General features: G+C 54.8%; 1 protein-coding gene across 1 annotated transcript; it reads right to left on the reverse strand.

The window, feature by feature from the left end:
- Positions 1-2,823: 2,823 nt before the first annotated feature.
- MESD (mesoderm development LRP chaperone) lies at positions 2,824-11,932 on the reverse strand. The gene is made up of 3 exons (XM_040493476.1): positions 11,696-11,932; positions 5,629-5,861; positions 2,824-4,140 (listed from the first exon to the last, which is right to left on the reverse strand). Exons 1-3 carry the CDS (start codon positions 11,897-11,899, stop codon positions 3,876-3,878), a joined length of 702 nt encoding a protein of 233 aa, XP_040349410.1. The 5' UTR covers positions 11,900-11,932; the 3' UTR covers positions 2,824-3,875.
- Positions 11,933-15,135: the final 3,203 nt, after the last annotated feature.

Genomic DNA, 15,135 nt, shown 5'->3' on the forward strand with positions numbered 1-15,135 from the left:
AGCCTGACCCTCCCTCTCTGAGAGGAGCCAACAGCCCAAGGTCCACGGCTAATTTGAGAAACTCTCCGGAGACCTGACAAGTGGCCTCCCAGGAGCAGTGGTGACCCCTCCCGCTGCCACCGTGCGAGGAGAGCCCTGGTCCAGGGCACGGGTAAACCCACAGCGGGGCAGAGACCGCCTGTCAAGCCAGACCGCATGGCCCTGCCCCGGCCCCTGGCCTCCCTGCTCAGCCATAGGAAAGCTGGGGGACAGCCGGCCCCTGGGTCCCAGCTCCAACGGATAAAACAATGCTCAGACAAGGATGGAGGAAACTCAGAATTCACCTAAAATAGATGCTGTAGGCCAAGGCCTGGGAAAAGCTGTCTGCTGAGCATGAACAGGAGGGGAAAAACAACGATGTGGCAGCCAAACATTTTGCAATAAAAAAAACCAGAAAAATATACTTACAAATACAGATAAATATTCTATTCGGGGGGGGGGGGGGTAAGAATCCAAGGTGGGGATTCTCCATTTGGACTTTCTGAGTTCATAAAATTTAAAAAACCTTGAATTTTAATAAAACCAACTCACTGAGATTAAAACCAGAATGATTTTAAAGAAAAAAATCTCATTTCAGAACTAAGAAAAAAACTGGGTGCCCAAAACCCCAACACAAAGGTAAATGTTTCCAAAATGGTAAGAAAAAAAAAAATCCCTGAATCTGCAACTGAAAATAACACACTATGTTCTATGAGAATGAAAGAAACAAAGAAAGAAAGAAAGAAAGAAAGAGAAGAAGAAGGAGGAGGAGGAGGAGGAGGAGGAGGAAGGAAGGAAGGAAGGAAGATCCATAATAAGACTTCTTAGCAAAATTACTGAACATTAGCAATGAGAAAGGAACTCCAGGAATCTGATAGAAAAAAATCATTATTAAGGAGAAAGACAGGTGGCCTTGGACCACTACAAGTAAGACACTGATGAGAATCAGGGAGAGAGGAGAAAGTCTGTCAATTCCCCACCTTGGTTATGGGTTAACGCATGCTGGTGAAGTTGGTTTAATTAAAAAAACAGGGGCGCCTGGGTGGCTCAGTTGGTTACGCAACTCGATCTCGGCTCAGGGCCCGATCTCGAGGTTCGTGTGTTCAAGCCCCGAGGCGGGCTCTGCGATGGCAGCACGGAGCCTGCTTTGAATTCTCTCCCTCAAAACAAAACCATAAAAATAAGAAAGAGGGTTAACACTGTATATAAAGGAAACCACCAGAAGCACTAAAAACAGCGTGACCATCAAAAACCAGAGGGCATGAGGACCAAGGGGGCAAGGACGTCTCCCTAATGACGTGCTGGTGTTTCGCAGCTGATCGTTAAAGCTACCACGCGAATGTACTGGATCAGGACATTAAAAGCAACGTGAACGAGCACAGGTAAACTTGCGTCCGTAGGTGGGTGTCTGTGTATACACTCCCCCCACCTCCCTTAAACACACTTCTCTTGCTTGTGAATCTGCAAGCTGGCGGGCCAGGTGGTGACAGCCGTCTCCAAGAGGCCTTGGAGGCTGCGGCCGGAAGCATTTGAAGGCGCCCAAGCTCACACACGTGCACGTAGGCTGGACACAGCGGGGGCTGGGCAGGCACGGACCCCACCCGCCACCGGCATCTCTGTCTCCACGGGGCCTCTCCAGCGTGGTGGCCTCAGGGTAGCCGACAAAGCTCTTGCATCTAGTGAACCGGCCAAGTGCAACGCCCGGTACCAGCGAGGATCTGAGATCTACTGTTGGCAAAGGGACAAGGTAACGGAACCACCTGTGACAGGAGGTCGGCAGTATGTGCCAAGATGTCACCTTTCGTTTGTTCTGGTGAGTCCACTGCTGGGAACCTGCCCTTGAGATATAAACAAAAGTTTACCAAAATATTTGGGCAGCCGTATGTAGGAACGAAACGCCAAAAACTGCAAACTCAAGGGTCTACCAGTAGGCACGGCGCGGGTCAGCTGTGGGGCTGAGGTCACCCCCACCCTGCTAATCTGGGCCACCCGCAGCCGTGGCCCTCGACCAAAACACCCTCCCAGCTGGCCCCGCACACCCACTGGGGGCCCCTCGCCATCAGTTTTTCAGCACAGCCTGGTCCAAACTGGATCGTGTCCCACACTCAGCCTACCACAGCTCAAAACCCCTCAGGGCACCCCAAATTCCCGCAAGACCCCACGCACCTCCTTCCCTCTTCAGGCGGGTGCTGCACTGGGCCCCCAGCCCCCCTCTGCTCCTTCTAACCACAGGGCCCTGACACAGACCGTTCCTCTGCTCCTGCCCCAGAGATGGCCTCACCGACATCCCAAGGCTCCCCTCACCTCCACCCCACCTCGAGGCCTGTGTACGTCTTCCAACAGTTGCCACTTTGTGCATGATGCGTATTTGTCTTCTCCCACCAGGTCCCGAAGTTTCAGGATGCCTGGGCCCACGTCCGGGCCGTCCCTGGCTCCCGGCAATGCCTTGCATGTAAGAGACGCTCCGAGCACTGGGGGACGTGGCTGCACCCTGCGCAGGAAGCGGTGGGATTAGGACTTCCCCACGCGGAAGGCTGCTAACTGGAAACACAAGGCCCGGGACCGTGTGAAGGGCGCCATGCCCGTCCCATCAGGACACCTGCTCCATCCTGACTAGAGAGGACAGACAGCCGACATGCTCAAGGGACACGCTGAGAGTGCCAAGGGACAGCACTTGCCCCACCGTGGCTGCGTGCAAGGGTGTAGACGGCCCTCCCCAGGACAGGGCAGGGGCTAAGCTCCAGCCACACAGGAGGGGGTGCACTTCGTGCACGGGGTGAGGCCGCAACAAACACACGGCCGCAGGCCGGGAAGTGAATTTTTTTTTTGGAAACAGATTAACAGGAGGTTGCACTGAGACAAGGCCGTGGCAGGGGTAGGCACAGGCTTTTCACTCTGGACCCTCCTGCAGCAGTGACGTTTCCTAACCACGTCCGTGTGCTCTTTTCAATCTGTTAAAATTGTGAAGGAAGTTCTGTACAAACACTGTGAGTCCTTAAAAATGACACCTGCATATAAATTCTGTAACTCGGACGCAGGGCAGGTCTGACACATGAACATTACAGGGCGCGTTAGTACCATACAAAACACCACAGATTTAGGCACTTTGTCAAAAAAAAAACGTTTAGAAACGATGAGGTTACTGAGTCTTCCGTCACACGCCGCCGGCTCCCGATTCGCACCCTGACGGTCGTCACATTAAATGGCACGTTTGAGCCCTCGCCGCCCGCACGGCCGCCCCACGCAGGACACAGGCACAACTCCCGGCCTTTACAGACCGCGCGAAACCGGACGGCTGCCGGGACGTGACCCTGACTGACGGCGGGGATTCCAGTCTAATTCAAAGTCGGGACGTTGCATGTCCACGTGACCGCGCACGTGCGGGGTGCCGCATCCCGCGTCCCGACCGCGCGGCGCGGACGAGCACCGAGCCCTGCGCCGGGGCGGAAGTTCGCGGTCACGGAGGCGGGGTCTGCGGCCCGCGGGGCCCGGTGCCACCGACGGCGTCTGTCCGGCTGACTTGGGCCTGGCGGCCGTCCGGTTAGCGGAAACGAGGGGGGCAGGGACACGGCGGCCCCCGGGGCAGAGCCAGGGCAGTGAGGGGGAGGGGTGCCTCCGGAGCCAGTGCCGCCCCGGACACGAAGGGCCACCGTTTCCATTTACAGTGATTTTACAGGAACCTCGAACGCGTCAGAGTCCAACGTTAACGCCGAGGCCGCCGTCTTCTCGCTCGAAGCCTCTTAAACAGGAACTCCGGCGTGGACCGCCCACCGGTCGCGGGGCGCAGGATTCTCCGGGGAGTGGCTCCCGCCCCCGCCCGAACCTGGGGCGCCCCCGAGGCGGCCGGGGAGGCCCCGTTACAGCTCCGCCCTCTTACTCCCGGCTCGGTTGTCTTCCTTCGCGGCCTCGGCGGCCCGAGATTTGGGCTCCCCCTCCTTCCTCTTCTTGCCCTTCTCCTGCTTCGTTTTATTCTTCTCCCCGCCGCCTCCCCGGCCGGGGTACACCTGCCCCTCCAGCGTCACATCGGCGCACCTGTCCTGACTGACCAAGAAGTCCTTGATCTCCCAGGCGTAGCTTCCGTCCCGAAGCATGAAGATGGCACGGTCGGAGCCCACGATGAACCTTGACAGAAACACGCGGTCAGGACACGCGGGTGAAGCGCTAACGGGCACAGACGCCCTGTGCCACGTCGCCAAGAGGAGCAACTCCTCTCAACTTCGACACAGAACAAAACGCTACACTCCTCGAGGCCCGGTAGCTACTGACGGTGACGAGCACGACCCGACCCGAGCTGAGCTGAGTCAACCATGCAACCCCTCGGCTCCAGTCTCGGAGGCAGAGCCCCGGGAACGACCTGGATCCGCCTCGGCGTGTCAACACTCAACAGGCCCCAAGGGGCAAGGCAGAGGGGATGAGCCCCGGGGTGGAGCACCGGCGTGGCCGGCGGGCACGGAGCTTCCGCTCCTGGGGGGCCGCACCCAGCCCACCCTGCAGAGAAGGGCGGTGGCTCTGGACGGGGCGTCTGGGGCACACTGACCGGTCCCCTCGGCCTGCGCGCAGGCCGACGACAGCACCGAGCGTCGTGCTCGGTACCCCTTCGTGTCTGTCTGTCACTGCTATTTCCTAAACTAAGACGCGTGAAGACCCTGAATTGAGGAGGAACAAGAAACTTCTCAAAAACTGCATCTCAGGATCGTACTGGGCCATGAAAACCGGACCCCCGACCTCGGATCAGTTACCTGTCAGCAGTCTGGTCCGAGCGTGTGAACACGGCCACACACGGAAGGATCTCCGGCGTGAGAAACCTCTCCTGGGGGGAGGGGGGAGGGCGCCCTGTCCTGCTGTGACTAGTCTGCCCCCAGAGGCCAACCACCTGTCCAGTCTTCCTCAGATGAAACAGAAGTTATGCAGCCCCGCACAGGAGATAAGGTCACTGACACTGTACTAGTGTTGTGTGGGGACAGGGGGGTGGGGAGTGACAGGTGTAAGGAGCAGAGCACAAGGAGCTGACAAACCCTATGTTGTTCGCCCAAAACTAATAGACCGTTTGTCAGCTGCACTCAGAAAAAAAATAGCTGAAGGTATAAAGATACATAAAATTTTATGATCAAATGAGATAGTAAAAAAAAAAAAAAAAAAAACTTAAGGGCCCTGACCAATAATAAACGTTTTTCTTTAAAAAGAAAACAAAGGGGGCGCCTGGGTGGCGCAGTCGGTTAAGCGTCCGACTTCAGCCAGGTCACGATCTCGCGGTCGGTGAGTTCGAGCCCCGCGTCAGGCTCTGGGCTGATGGCTCGGAGCCTGGAGCCTGTTTCCGATTCTGTGTCTCCCTCCCTCTCTGCCCTTCCCCCGTTCGTGCTCTGTCTCTCTCTGTCCCCAAAATAAATAAACGTTGAAAAAAAATTAAAAAATAAATAAATAAATAAATAAATAAATAAATAAATAAATAAAAAGAAAACAAAGGTGGGGATAAACAGAAGCGTCAAAGAGGAAACCGGAGGCAGGAAAGGTTCTGGGCCCGAGGGAGGCACCGCCAGAAAGGGCTCCCGCTCCAGACTGGGGAAAAGTCCCAGCACCGCCTACGGTTTTCTCAGCGGGCCGCCGCCTCACCTCTGCACGTCGTAGTTGGCGTTGAAAAGGCTGCCCTGCCAGAGGCTGGTGATCTCCTCCGTCTCCTTCTCAGTGGGGTTTCCGGACACAGTGACGAACATCATGAGCGTCTTCCCCTTCCTCGTCATCTTCAGGATGCTCTCGGGCCTGCCCGGGTCTATCTGGGAGAAGTCGATAGGGGCTGAGGGTCTTTTGTGCTCCGGGAGGTCCCCCTCTTCGATGTCGTCATCCTTCTATGAGGACACAAAACACAGCGTCACGCATCATCAGAAATGTGCTTGTCAAACGGGGCAGGCGAGAAGGGCGGCGCGTGCCCGCAGGTGCGGTGACCCACGTTAGCACAGGAAAAGGAGACCCGGGAGCTGTCCTCCTCTACCTGACCTTCAGGTGAAGCCCGAGTCTCAGGCAGGACTTACCACCCGTCGTCATTCCGGGTCACTGATACCTGAGGCCCCTGTGTGATGGCTTCAAAGAATCTACCCGATACGGTGGCCTGTAAATACGGCCACATTCTGGTTTGGTCCCACAATAAACCACAACACAGCAATGAAGAAGAAGAAAACACTGATGGTGTGCCCCAAACCTCAAAAGGACAATATTGAGTGACAGAAGCCAGGCACAAAATCAGAAACACTATAAACTTATTTATTTAAAGTTCGAGATGAGACACAATTAAGAAATTAGGAACAGCGGTGGCCTCTGGGTGGGGGATGAGGTGGGTTTGACTAGGACGGGGCCCAAGGGAACTTCTGAGAGGATAGAAATGGTCTCTACTTTGACAGGGGGTGCGGACAACAGATACTCACCGGTCAAACTCCTGCACACTATACTGAAAATCTGCATTTCATGTGTATCAACGTCAACTAAAAAATAAGAACTGTCTGGGGCGCCCGGGTGGCTCAGTCGGTTAAGCCTCCGGCTTCAGCTCAGGTCAAGATCTCACGGCTCGTGGGTTCGAGCCCCGCGTCGGGCTCTGTGCTGACGGCTGAGACTGGAGCCTGCTTCGGATTCTGTATCTACCTCCCTCTCTGCCCCTCCCCTGCCCGTGCTCTGTCTCTCTCGCTCTCTCAAAAATAGACATTAAAAATAATTTTTAATAAAACAACCTGAACTCCTCACTCAACTCTAGTTAGCAGGCTTTGTTTTCTGCAGTCGTGTGAACAAGCAATTGTGATGCTACCATCTGTGACTTCCAGGCTGGAGCCAAGGAGGAAATACGTTAGGGACAATGACACCCGGTTCTTCACTTAGGGGCAGAACTGCAGGAGGAAGACGATGCCCTGTGGTGGCCGAAGGAACACGTGATTCTTCGTAGGTAGGCAGGCAGAGCGATAAATAAAAATATTTAAGAATCAAGAGTTCCTCGGAGAAAAGCCTAATAATTCCAGCCACAAAAAGAAACGACGTACCGAGAGAAGTCGCCAAACGGGTGGTCCTTGGAAACACTATGCTAAGTGAAAGAAGCCGCACGCGAAAGACCACGCTGTGCGAGACAGCTGGCATGAAGCGTCCAGAACAGAACAGAGATTAGTGGCTGCCGGCCACAGGCTGGAGGGTCAGGGGAAGTGGGGGAGGGCGACCGAGACGAGACGAGAGTCTCTTTCTGGGATGACGAACATGTTCTAAAATTGACAGTGGTGACGGCGGCACGCCCCTCTGAAAACACCACGGAAACGTACACTTTGAATGGGTGAACTGTCGGGCGTGTGAATTCTCTCAATAAAACGGTTATCGAACACCCCGATAAACGACTAACCTAAAATGACACGAAGGGCCGTATCTCTCTCTTACTCGGTCCTCTTGACAAACTGGCGAGGACGTCAACAGTCTATTAAAATGCGCCTAAGAGCACAGGAACTCGTACAGCGGTGCCTGAAGGTGCCCCACGTTGGCATCAGACCTGGGACCTTGCGTGAGCCCCACCTAACTAGCCGGCTGACCGCGGCCGCCGGGACTCCCTCCTCCCCTGGGCCTGTTTCCTCATCTTTAAACAGAAAAGCAGAACCAGCTGGCCCCACGGCCCCAACAGTGACTACACACGATGCATAGAGCTTCTCATCTCTGCCCCTCTCTCTACCGACCCGTTTCTTCCTCATTTTGCTTTAAGAGTCCATGGTGACTGGCACACAGAGGCACGTGCTGTGCAGTCAGAGGGTCTTGGGCAGGTTGGAAAACCACCTATAACGGGGTGGGGGGGGGACAGCATCTCCCTCCTAGGGTTTGGGGGTTCAGTGACATAAAGGCAGGCCATAAACACCCAATGATCAGACCCGCAACTAGCTGTGGAGATGACGTAGGACCTCCTGGTCGCCGAATTCACAGGCTGTCTCCATCTCCGTTTTATTCCTCCCTAACATGTGCTATCGCTTCTTAAAACACCTTCAGACTTCGAGTTGGCTCAGTAACGTAGAATATTTGTATTTTTCACACCGACTTCACCAATGGTCATGAAGTTAACTGCGTAGGTCACACATAGCATCTCTTTTCAATGAAAACATAATTGATCAGAAGTCTAGTGCAAACAGCAAGGGTAAGGATTGTTTCAAACAACTTGAATTCCACCTTCTAGGTTTTTGTGTATCAGTTACCAAAAAGGGGGGAGGAGAGGGGGAGGAACAGTACCCCATGTGGCTGACAGTCGGGTTCTACTTACTTCCTCCCATGCCCCTCGGCTTCTCCCCTGGGCAATCTGATATGTCCTTGTCACTTTCTCTACTCCTGCAGCAATCAATCCTCTACCCCTGGGCAGGGGTGGGACTGTCACAGGTCAGGCATTCCCCAGACACAGCCCGACCCTGCCTCCAGGCATTTTCAACCGGCTTCCCTGCTTCTCCTTGGCTGCTGGTCACATTCAATAGTTACAAAGCTGAACTCCTCGTTCTGCAGACCCTTTTCTTCCTGCCTCCTGTGCTCCTTGATGCTAACACTGGCTGCCATGCGCCCAACCTTCAGGACAGCCCTGCGAGGCCCCCACTGAATAGATAAGGGGGATGAGCCTCGGAGGAGAAAATAACTTACTCGAGGTCACATGCTAGCAGGGGTGACGCCGACACTGGAGAGCGAACCCACATTTCTGGCTCTGGGGTCCGCCCCCCACCTGCCCCTTGCTGGCGTGTAGAATGAAAGAACTGCCTTCGGTTTTCCTACACCACCTGGGACTCAGCATTAAACCTAACACAGAGGAAAGGGTTCCCGTTCTGCCCCACTTGACCCGGGAGGCAGGTATCTCCATGGAAGAATGATTCTCACACCAGTGGGAAGGAGGTAGGGCGGGGGGATTTAGGGATCGCCCCCTGGGGGAGGAAGTACCGTTTCTCACAAAAAAGCTCTCCCACAGAAAAACCGCTGCTGCCGGGGAAGGGCACTCACATTTGTGGACGGTGTGCGAATGGTGGCTCACCTGGTCTGCACGGCACCCCGCAAAGGGGGAGGTTGTCCGGCTTCACGGTTCAGGAAAATGAGCGTCACACTTACAAGCAGTAAGGCCGGGTTCAAAACCCCTGTGCCTTCAGCACATCATGCTGTCTCCTGCCTTGGTCACACAACCGCCAGCTACCAAGTTGAGCACACTCTCTCACATTCCCCCCTCCACTCCGATCCAGGAGACTCCAGCTCATGCAGGCCCGCCCATCACCTTGCACTTGTACTTCGGCTCACCAGGGTGCACGGCCAGGCAGTAAAATGGTGAAAAGAATAGGCTTGAGAGTCAAACGATGAAATTCGGAATTCAGCTTATGTGCTGTATGACGTGGGGCAATTACTCAACCTCTCTGGGCTTCAAAAGTCATCATCTAGAAAGCAGGGTGAGAGCGTTAAAGGAGTGTGCATGCCCAGGGCAGTCCTGTTACAAAACGAAAACTCAGTAAGTATTACCTACGAAGCTGTTTCTGCCTTCGGAGTCTCTCTCTGCCCACCCATCCTAAACTTTGCTGACCAATTTTTCTAATCATGATAGCCCACGATTCAAGAACCCCCGCCACAGCTGGAACCTCACTCCGGGGCACACTCTGAACCCTCTCAAAGTGTTATGAAGGCCGTGCAGTAACCTGGGGAAACGCTTAATATGTCTAATGAGAAAACCAACAGCAGGAAATGACCCTGATGCCGGGCCCTGAGCTGTAAAAACCATCTGCACGCGGAGGGGACACGAGCGAGGGAACACGCGTGTCAGTCCCGAGGTATGAACGATCACACGGAAGCGTTCCATTATGGCAGTATTTGGGTCACACAGCTTTTCAAACTCATCAGGGCCCGTGTATTGCCTTCTAAATTAAGCGAAGACCCCGGAACACCGGAGAGGCCCGGCGCAGCCTGGTTCGCGTCGGCCTTTCCACCCGGACCGCTCACTACCTTGCTTCAAACGCAGCCTTCCCCAGCTAACCGAACGATTCCTACCATCACGGCTTGCCATCAGAGTGGCGCCATCCCAGGTTCTTCCCAGGTTTCCTCGGCTAACCCTCAAACTACTCTGAGGTGGGCATTGCGAACGCCTCTGTTTTGTGGGTAAGGAGACTTTCACCATCAAAATCACAAGTGGTTTGAACCCAGCCAGTCTAGCCGCCAAGCCTGGCCTCTATTATCTGCACGCCCCCCCACCCCGACCCAGCTCCCGCTGCCCTTCTCCACATTGCCCCTTACTCTAGCCAGATGCCCTGTGTTCCCTGGAACCCTCTGGATGTCCCACCGCACCTTCTTCCCACAGTACTCCACAATTCCTACTTTGTATTATGGTTGTTTGTACCGTCACTGCCGTTCCTGATGGTCGGATCCCTGGTTCACCTCCGTTTCTGTCTAACTTCGTACTTCAAGGTATTATTTCCTCAAGAGACAGCGCTCTTACTTTAGGGAATCAGACACTTCAGTAGCTAGACCATAAACAGATGGGCGATTACAAGGGAGACAGTAAACAGGGAAGGAGGTGCTGCGCGACGTTCCCTCTTCATTAGCAGTGTGCACACTCATATCTACCCCGTGCACACTCATAGCTACCCCCATCTTGCCATCAGCTGCGGATACGCATGGAAGTACAAGTCTGCTTTCTCCTAGTCAAATTCATCAGATGGTATTTTAAACTCACGTCTCAAAGTCTCTATCAAATGAGGCACGCACACGGAGATAACCACAAAGTAAGAAGACACCAGCCTGGGAAGGCATCGTCGGGTAAAACCTCATTTTGCAGATAAGGAACCTGAAGCCCAGAGCGGAAACGGGAATTGCCCAAGGTTACACGGCCAGGAGAACCCAAGTTTCTCGGGGAGCCTGGGTGGCTTAGTCGGTTAAGCGGCTGACTCTTGAACTCCGCTGAGGTCACGATCTCAGGGTTCCTTGAGTTCCAGCCCCGCCTCACGCTCTGCACTGCTGGGAATTCTCTCTCCCCCTCTTTCTGCTCCTAACCCACTCATGCTCTCTTTTCTCTCTCTCAAAATACATAAACGTTAAAAAAGAACCCAAGTTTCGGACTCCACCAGCTCTGCAAATAAGCCAGGACCATTCAACCACTTTTGCAAGGGAAAAAAGGCACGAGTTTTCCTTCAGTGAACCTCATCTAAAAACCTTATCACACACTCCAGAGCACTCAGGTAACAAACCAAAAAACCTACTCTCACAAAAACAAGTCTTTGCTCCTTTAAACGAAATGTGAGCACCAGCTTTTGACCTCCCCCACTCCCACTCCCCAAATTACAAAACCCTCAGCAAGAAATATACCGGAACGAGGAGTCTGGACGCTTCTGGTCCAGAAGACGGGAGAACCAGTAAAGGGGAGATGACCCTCGCTGTGTACCCCTCACCCGCCCGCTCAGCCCAGCCTCGAGGAGCAGCGTGCAAAAGGTCCCCTTCCCCACGCGCCGGGCTCACTGACCACCTGGGCGCCGAGAAAGTAGGGCGAGGCCCCGGAAGGGCGCAAGGGGGCACTGGGGTGAGGCTGGGGCGGGCAGCAAGGCCGCCCGGCCTTGGCAGAGAGGGCGACACCGAGACGGGGTGTGGAGGGCGCCCGTGCAGAGGGGCCGGAGGTCAGCGGGAGCGGGGCCCGGGACCGAGAGCAGCCGGCGGGTGCGCGCGCGCGGACCTCCCACTGCTCCAGCAGACGCGCCATGTCCGCATCGTTGTAGTCGCGAATATCCTTCTTCTTCTTCCGCGGAGGCGGGCTGGCCTCCCCGGGCGTCCCGGCCGCGCCCTCGGCAGCGCAGGCCCTCGGCGGCAGCGGCGGCAGCAGCAGGTCAGAGGCGCAGAGAAGGACCAGGGCCGCGCGCACCAAACCGGAGGCCGCCATCTTCGCCGCGCCACCGCGGAGATCACGCTGGCGCGCGCCGCGGACCCCGCCCCCGGGTTCTCCTTCCGACCCCGCCTCCCGGCCCGCGCCGACCTACCACGCCCCGCTCCAGCCCCAACCCCCCGGGCCCCGCCTCCCGGACCGCGCCGGCCCGCCACGCCCCGCCTCGTGCCCGCCTCCGGGTCCGCGTCAGCCCCACCGTAGACCCCGCCCCTGGGCCCGCCCCCGCCGCCCTCACGGCCTTACCACGCCCCGCCCCCGGGCTATCGTTCCGACCCCACCCCCCCTGCCCCGCCCCCGCGTCACGCAGACCTACCAGTCCCCGCCTCGTATCCGCTTCCGGGCTCGCGTCGGCCCGGCAATAGGCCACACCCCTTGGCCCGCCTCCCGGTCCCAGCCAGTTACCACGCCCCGCCCCCGGGCTCTCCTTCCGGCCCCGCTCCTGCCCCGCGCGGCCCTACCAGGTCCCGCCTCGTACCCGCCTCCCGTCCCGCGTCGGCCGGGCCACAGGCCCCGCCCCTGGGTCCGCCTCCTGGCCCGCGCCGGCCTACCAGGCCCCACCTCGTACTCTCCTCCAGAGACCCCGCCCCTGCGCCATCTTGGCTCCGCCCCGCCCCCTCCCGCGGTCCAGAGAAGGCTCTCGGCCCCCGGCCTGGTCGCCGCCGCCGCGCCCGCTGGTTTGCTGGCGGAAGCCTCATCCACAAGACCCCTCGGAGCCTCCAGGAGCCCCCAGACAGCGCCTCGAGGGGCCTCCGTTTCTGGCCTGCGGAAGGAACTGGAGGGGAAGTTCTGGGAGCTGCCTGGGCTCCGGGAAAACCGTCGTAGCCTGTCGGGCGCTTCTTCTCCCTTCCTGCAGCCGCTTACCAAGTAGTGAGTGGCAGGTGGCTCTGCCTTTTCAGGTCACGGATGGACGGGGCCCGCTGCTCTGCTCTTGGGCACAGGATTCAGCGCCACCAGCTTTCAGGATCCCTGTCATCTCTGGAACGCGAATAAGACTTAAACGCATCGCTTTTCATTTTTAAGACAGCTTCAGTATTTTGTCTGATTTTCCCCTAATACTGTAGGCTCTGACTAATGCATTTTAAAGCTGGATCTTTTTGTTTGTTTCTTACTTAAAAAGAGCGTGGACAGAGATGCTTTCGAATTACACGAGTTTTAAATGGCCCGACCTGCTGATGTTTCTTTTAAATTGTTAATTATGTAAAAACATGAAAAAAGACACCGTACTTGTAAGATAGTCACACGTTGTACAACGTTCCAAACATTCTGCTCCACCCCACAACTGGCCTCCAATCAAGCCGTTTGTCACATATTGTATACATTTTTCTGTACATTTTTAAACATGAAAATGTCTCTTGAAATGTGTTTCATATAAATCTTGTTATATGTAGGTCTATGGCAACAGAGTGTACATATTGGTAAACATTTTGACTCCTTAAGTGTTTTCACTTAGCAATATAACGCGAACTTGCTTTATGCTTCGGCATAGCATATTTGCGATAGTTTATTTCTCTATTACCCTACTGATGGACACTTCTTCCCAATTTTTCTATTACTAAAAGAAAAAAAAATAGCCACAGTAAACCTCTTTATTCATGCCTTATGTTATGGGCTGAATTGTATCTCCCCCAGATTTCATATGTTGAAATCCTAATCCCAGTACCTCAAAATGTGACTGTATTTGGAGATAGGGGTGCTACCGAGGTAATTAAGTTAACAAGAGGTTGCAAAGATTGGTCCCAGTATGCCGTCTTTTTTAAGAAGAGGAAATTTGGGGGTCGTCTGGGTGGCTCAGTCGGTTAAGTGTCTCCCTTCGGCCCAGGTCATGATCTCGTGGTCCATGATCTCGTGATCCCCTTGTGGGGCTCTGTGCTGAGAGTTCAGAGCCTGGAGCCTGCTTCAGATTCTGTGTCTCCCTCTCTCTCCTCCCCTACTCACACTCTGTGTTTCTTTTTCTCAAAAATAAACAAACGCTAAAAAAAATTGGAGAAAAAAAGAAAAAGAAAGGAAATTTGATCATAATCCTACAGGGTAGAGATCATGTGAAGACACAGGAAGAAGGTGGCGCTCTACAAGCCAAGGAGAGAGGTCTCAGAAGAAACCAATCCTGCCAACACCTCCACCGGGGACTTCTGGCCTCCAGAGCAGTGAGAAAATAAAGTCCTGTTGTTGAAGCCACCTGATCCGCTCCACTCCCTGGCAAACTAGCATATCCCGCTTGGATAGGATTGGATCCGTGGTAGGCTGCATATAACAGAAAACTTGAGTTTCTCGTAAAGTGGCTGAAACAAGACAGAGGGCTTTGTTGTTAACTGTTTCATTTTTCTTTCGCAGAAGCGGTTGGAAACGTAAGCGTCTAGGGCTGGTAGTGTACCTCGGTCACCGGGCACCCAGCCTCTTTCTTACCCTGCTCCGTGATACTGGCTGCTGGTTTCTACCCTCAAGTTCACGGCAAGTGCTGGGATGGCCCCTGGAGCACCTGCGTTAGGATGACTTTCATCCAGGGGAAGGGGGAAGGAAGGAGGGTTAAAGGGGCACACTTTTCTAGGGAGCTAGCTTCCTTTAAGCAGCCTGCGTGGATAGCCACACGTGTCTGCTCACATCTCATTGGCTGGAACCTAGCCCCCCGAAGGATGCTGGGAGACTGTCTTCTAGCTGTATACGTTGTCACCCCAAATAAAAGCGGGATTCTGTTACCAAGGGACGAGAGGAAGCGGCTGCTGAGTAGACAGCTACCTAACAATGCAGGCAGCACCTTCTCTCCCAGGACCGTTGTTGTGTAAACTCTCTCCCCCAGCAGAGGCACGCATGCGTGCGTCGTTATGTATACAGTCTATGACATTTTCCGTTGACATGGAGCAGAAACTCACAAGAAAAAGAGGGGTTTTTTTCCTTTTCTTCTCTGAAATCATAGGGGAAATGTCATAAGCTTTCTCCCCAGGGCTCCACCCAGTGGCTCACAGCCCTGTCCCGGTGCAGTCATGCTAAAAAACATGAACAGCTGTGGTCGATCATGTGCTCCGCTGGGAGGGGTCACCCTGCTCATTTATTTTGCCAGCTGCCAAGCTAAGGTGCGAAAGTGCTGAGATTCCTGGTCCACGGTGTCTGGTTATACAGAAAGAAAAAAAAAAAAAGTCATTTACTGTTTCACAGATACTAGTGGGATTGTGTGAAAAATTCTGGGGCTACTGACTTTCATCGAAGGCACAAATCAATTCAGTCTATAACCCACTGAC

The sequence above is a fragment of the Herpailurus yagouaroundi genome, unplaced genomic scaffold (genome assembly GCF_014898765.1).
Source record: "Herpailurus yagouaroundi ecotype Mexico unplaced genomic scaffold, PumYag 185, whole genome shotgun sequence".
NCBI classification, from domain to species: domain Eukaryota; kingdom Metazoa; phylum Chordata; class Mammalia; order Carnivora; family Felidae; genus Herpailurus; species Herpailurus yagouaroundi.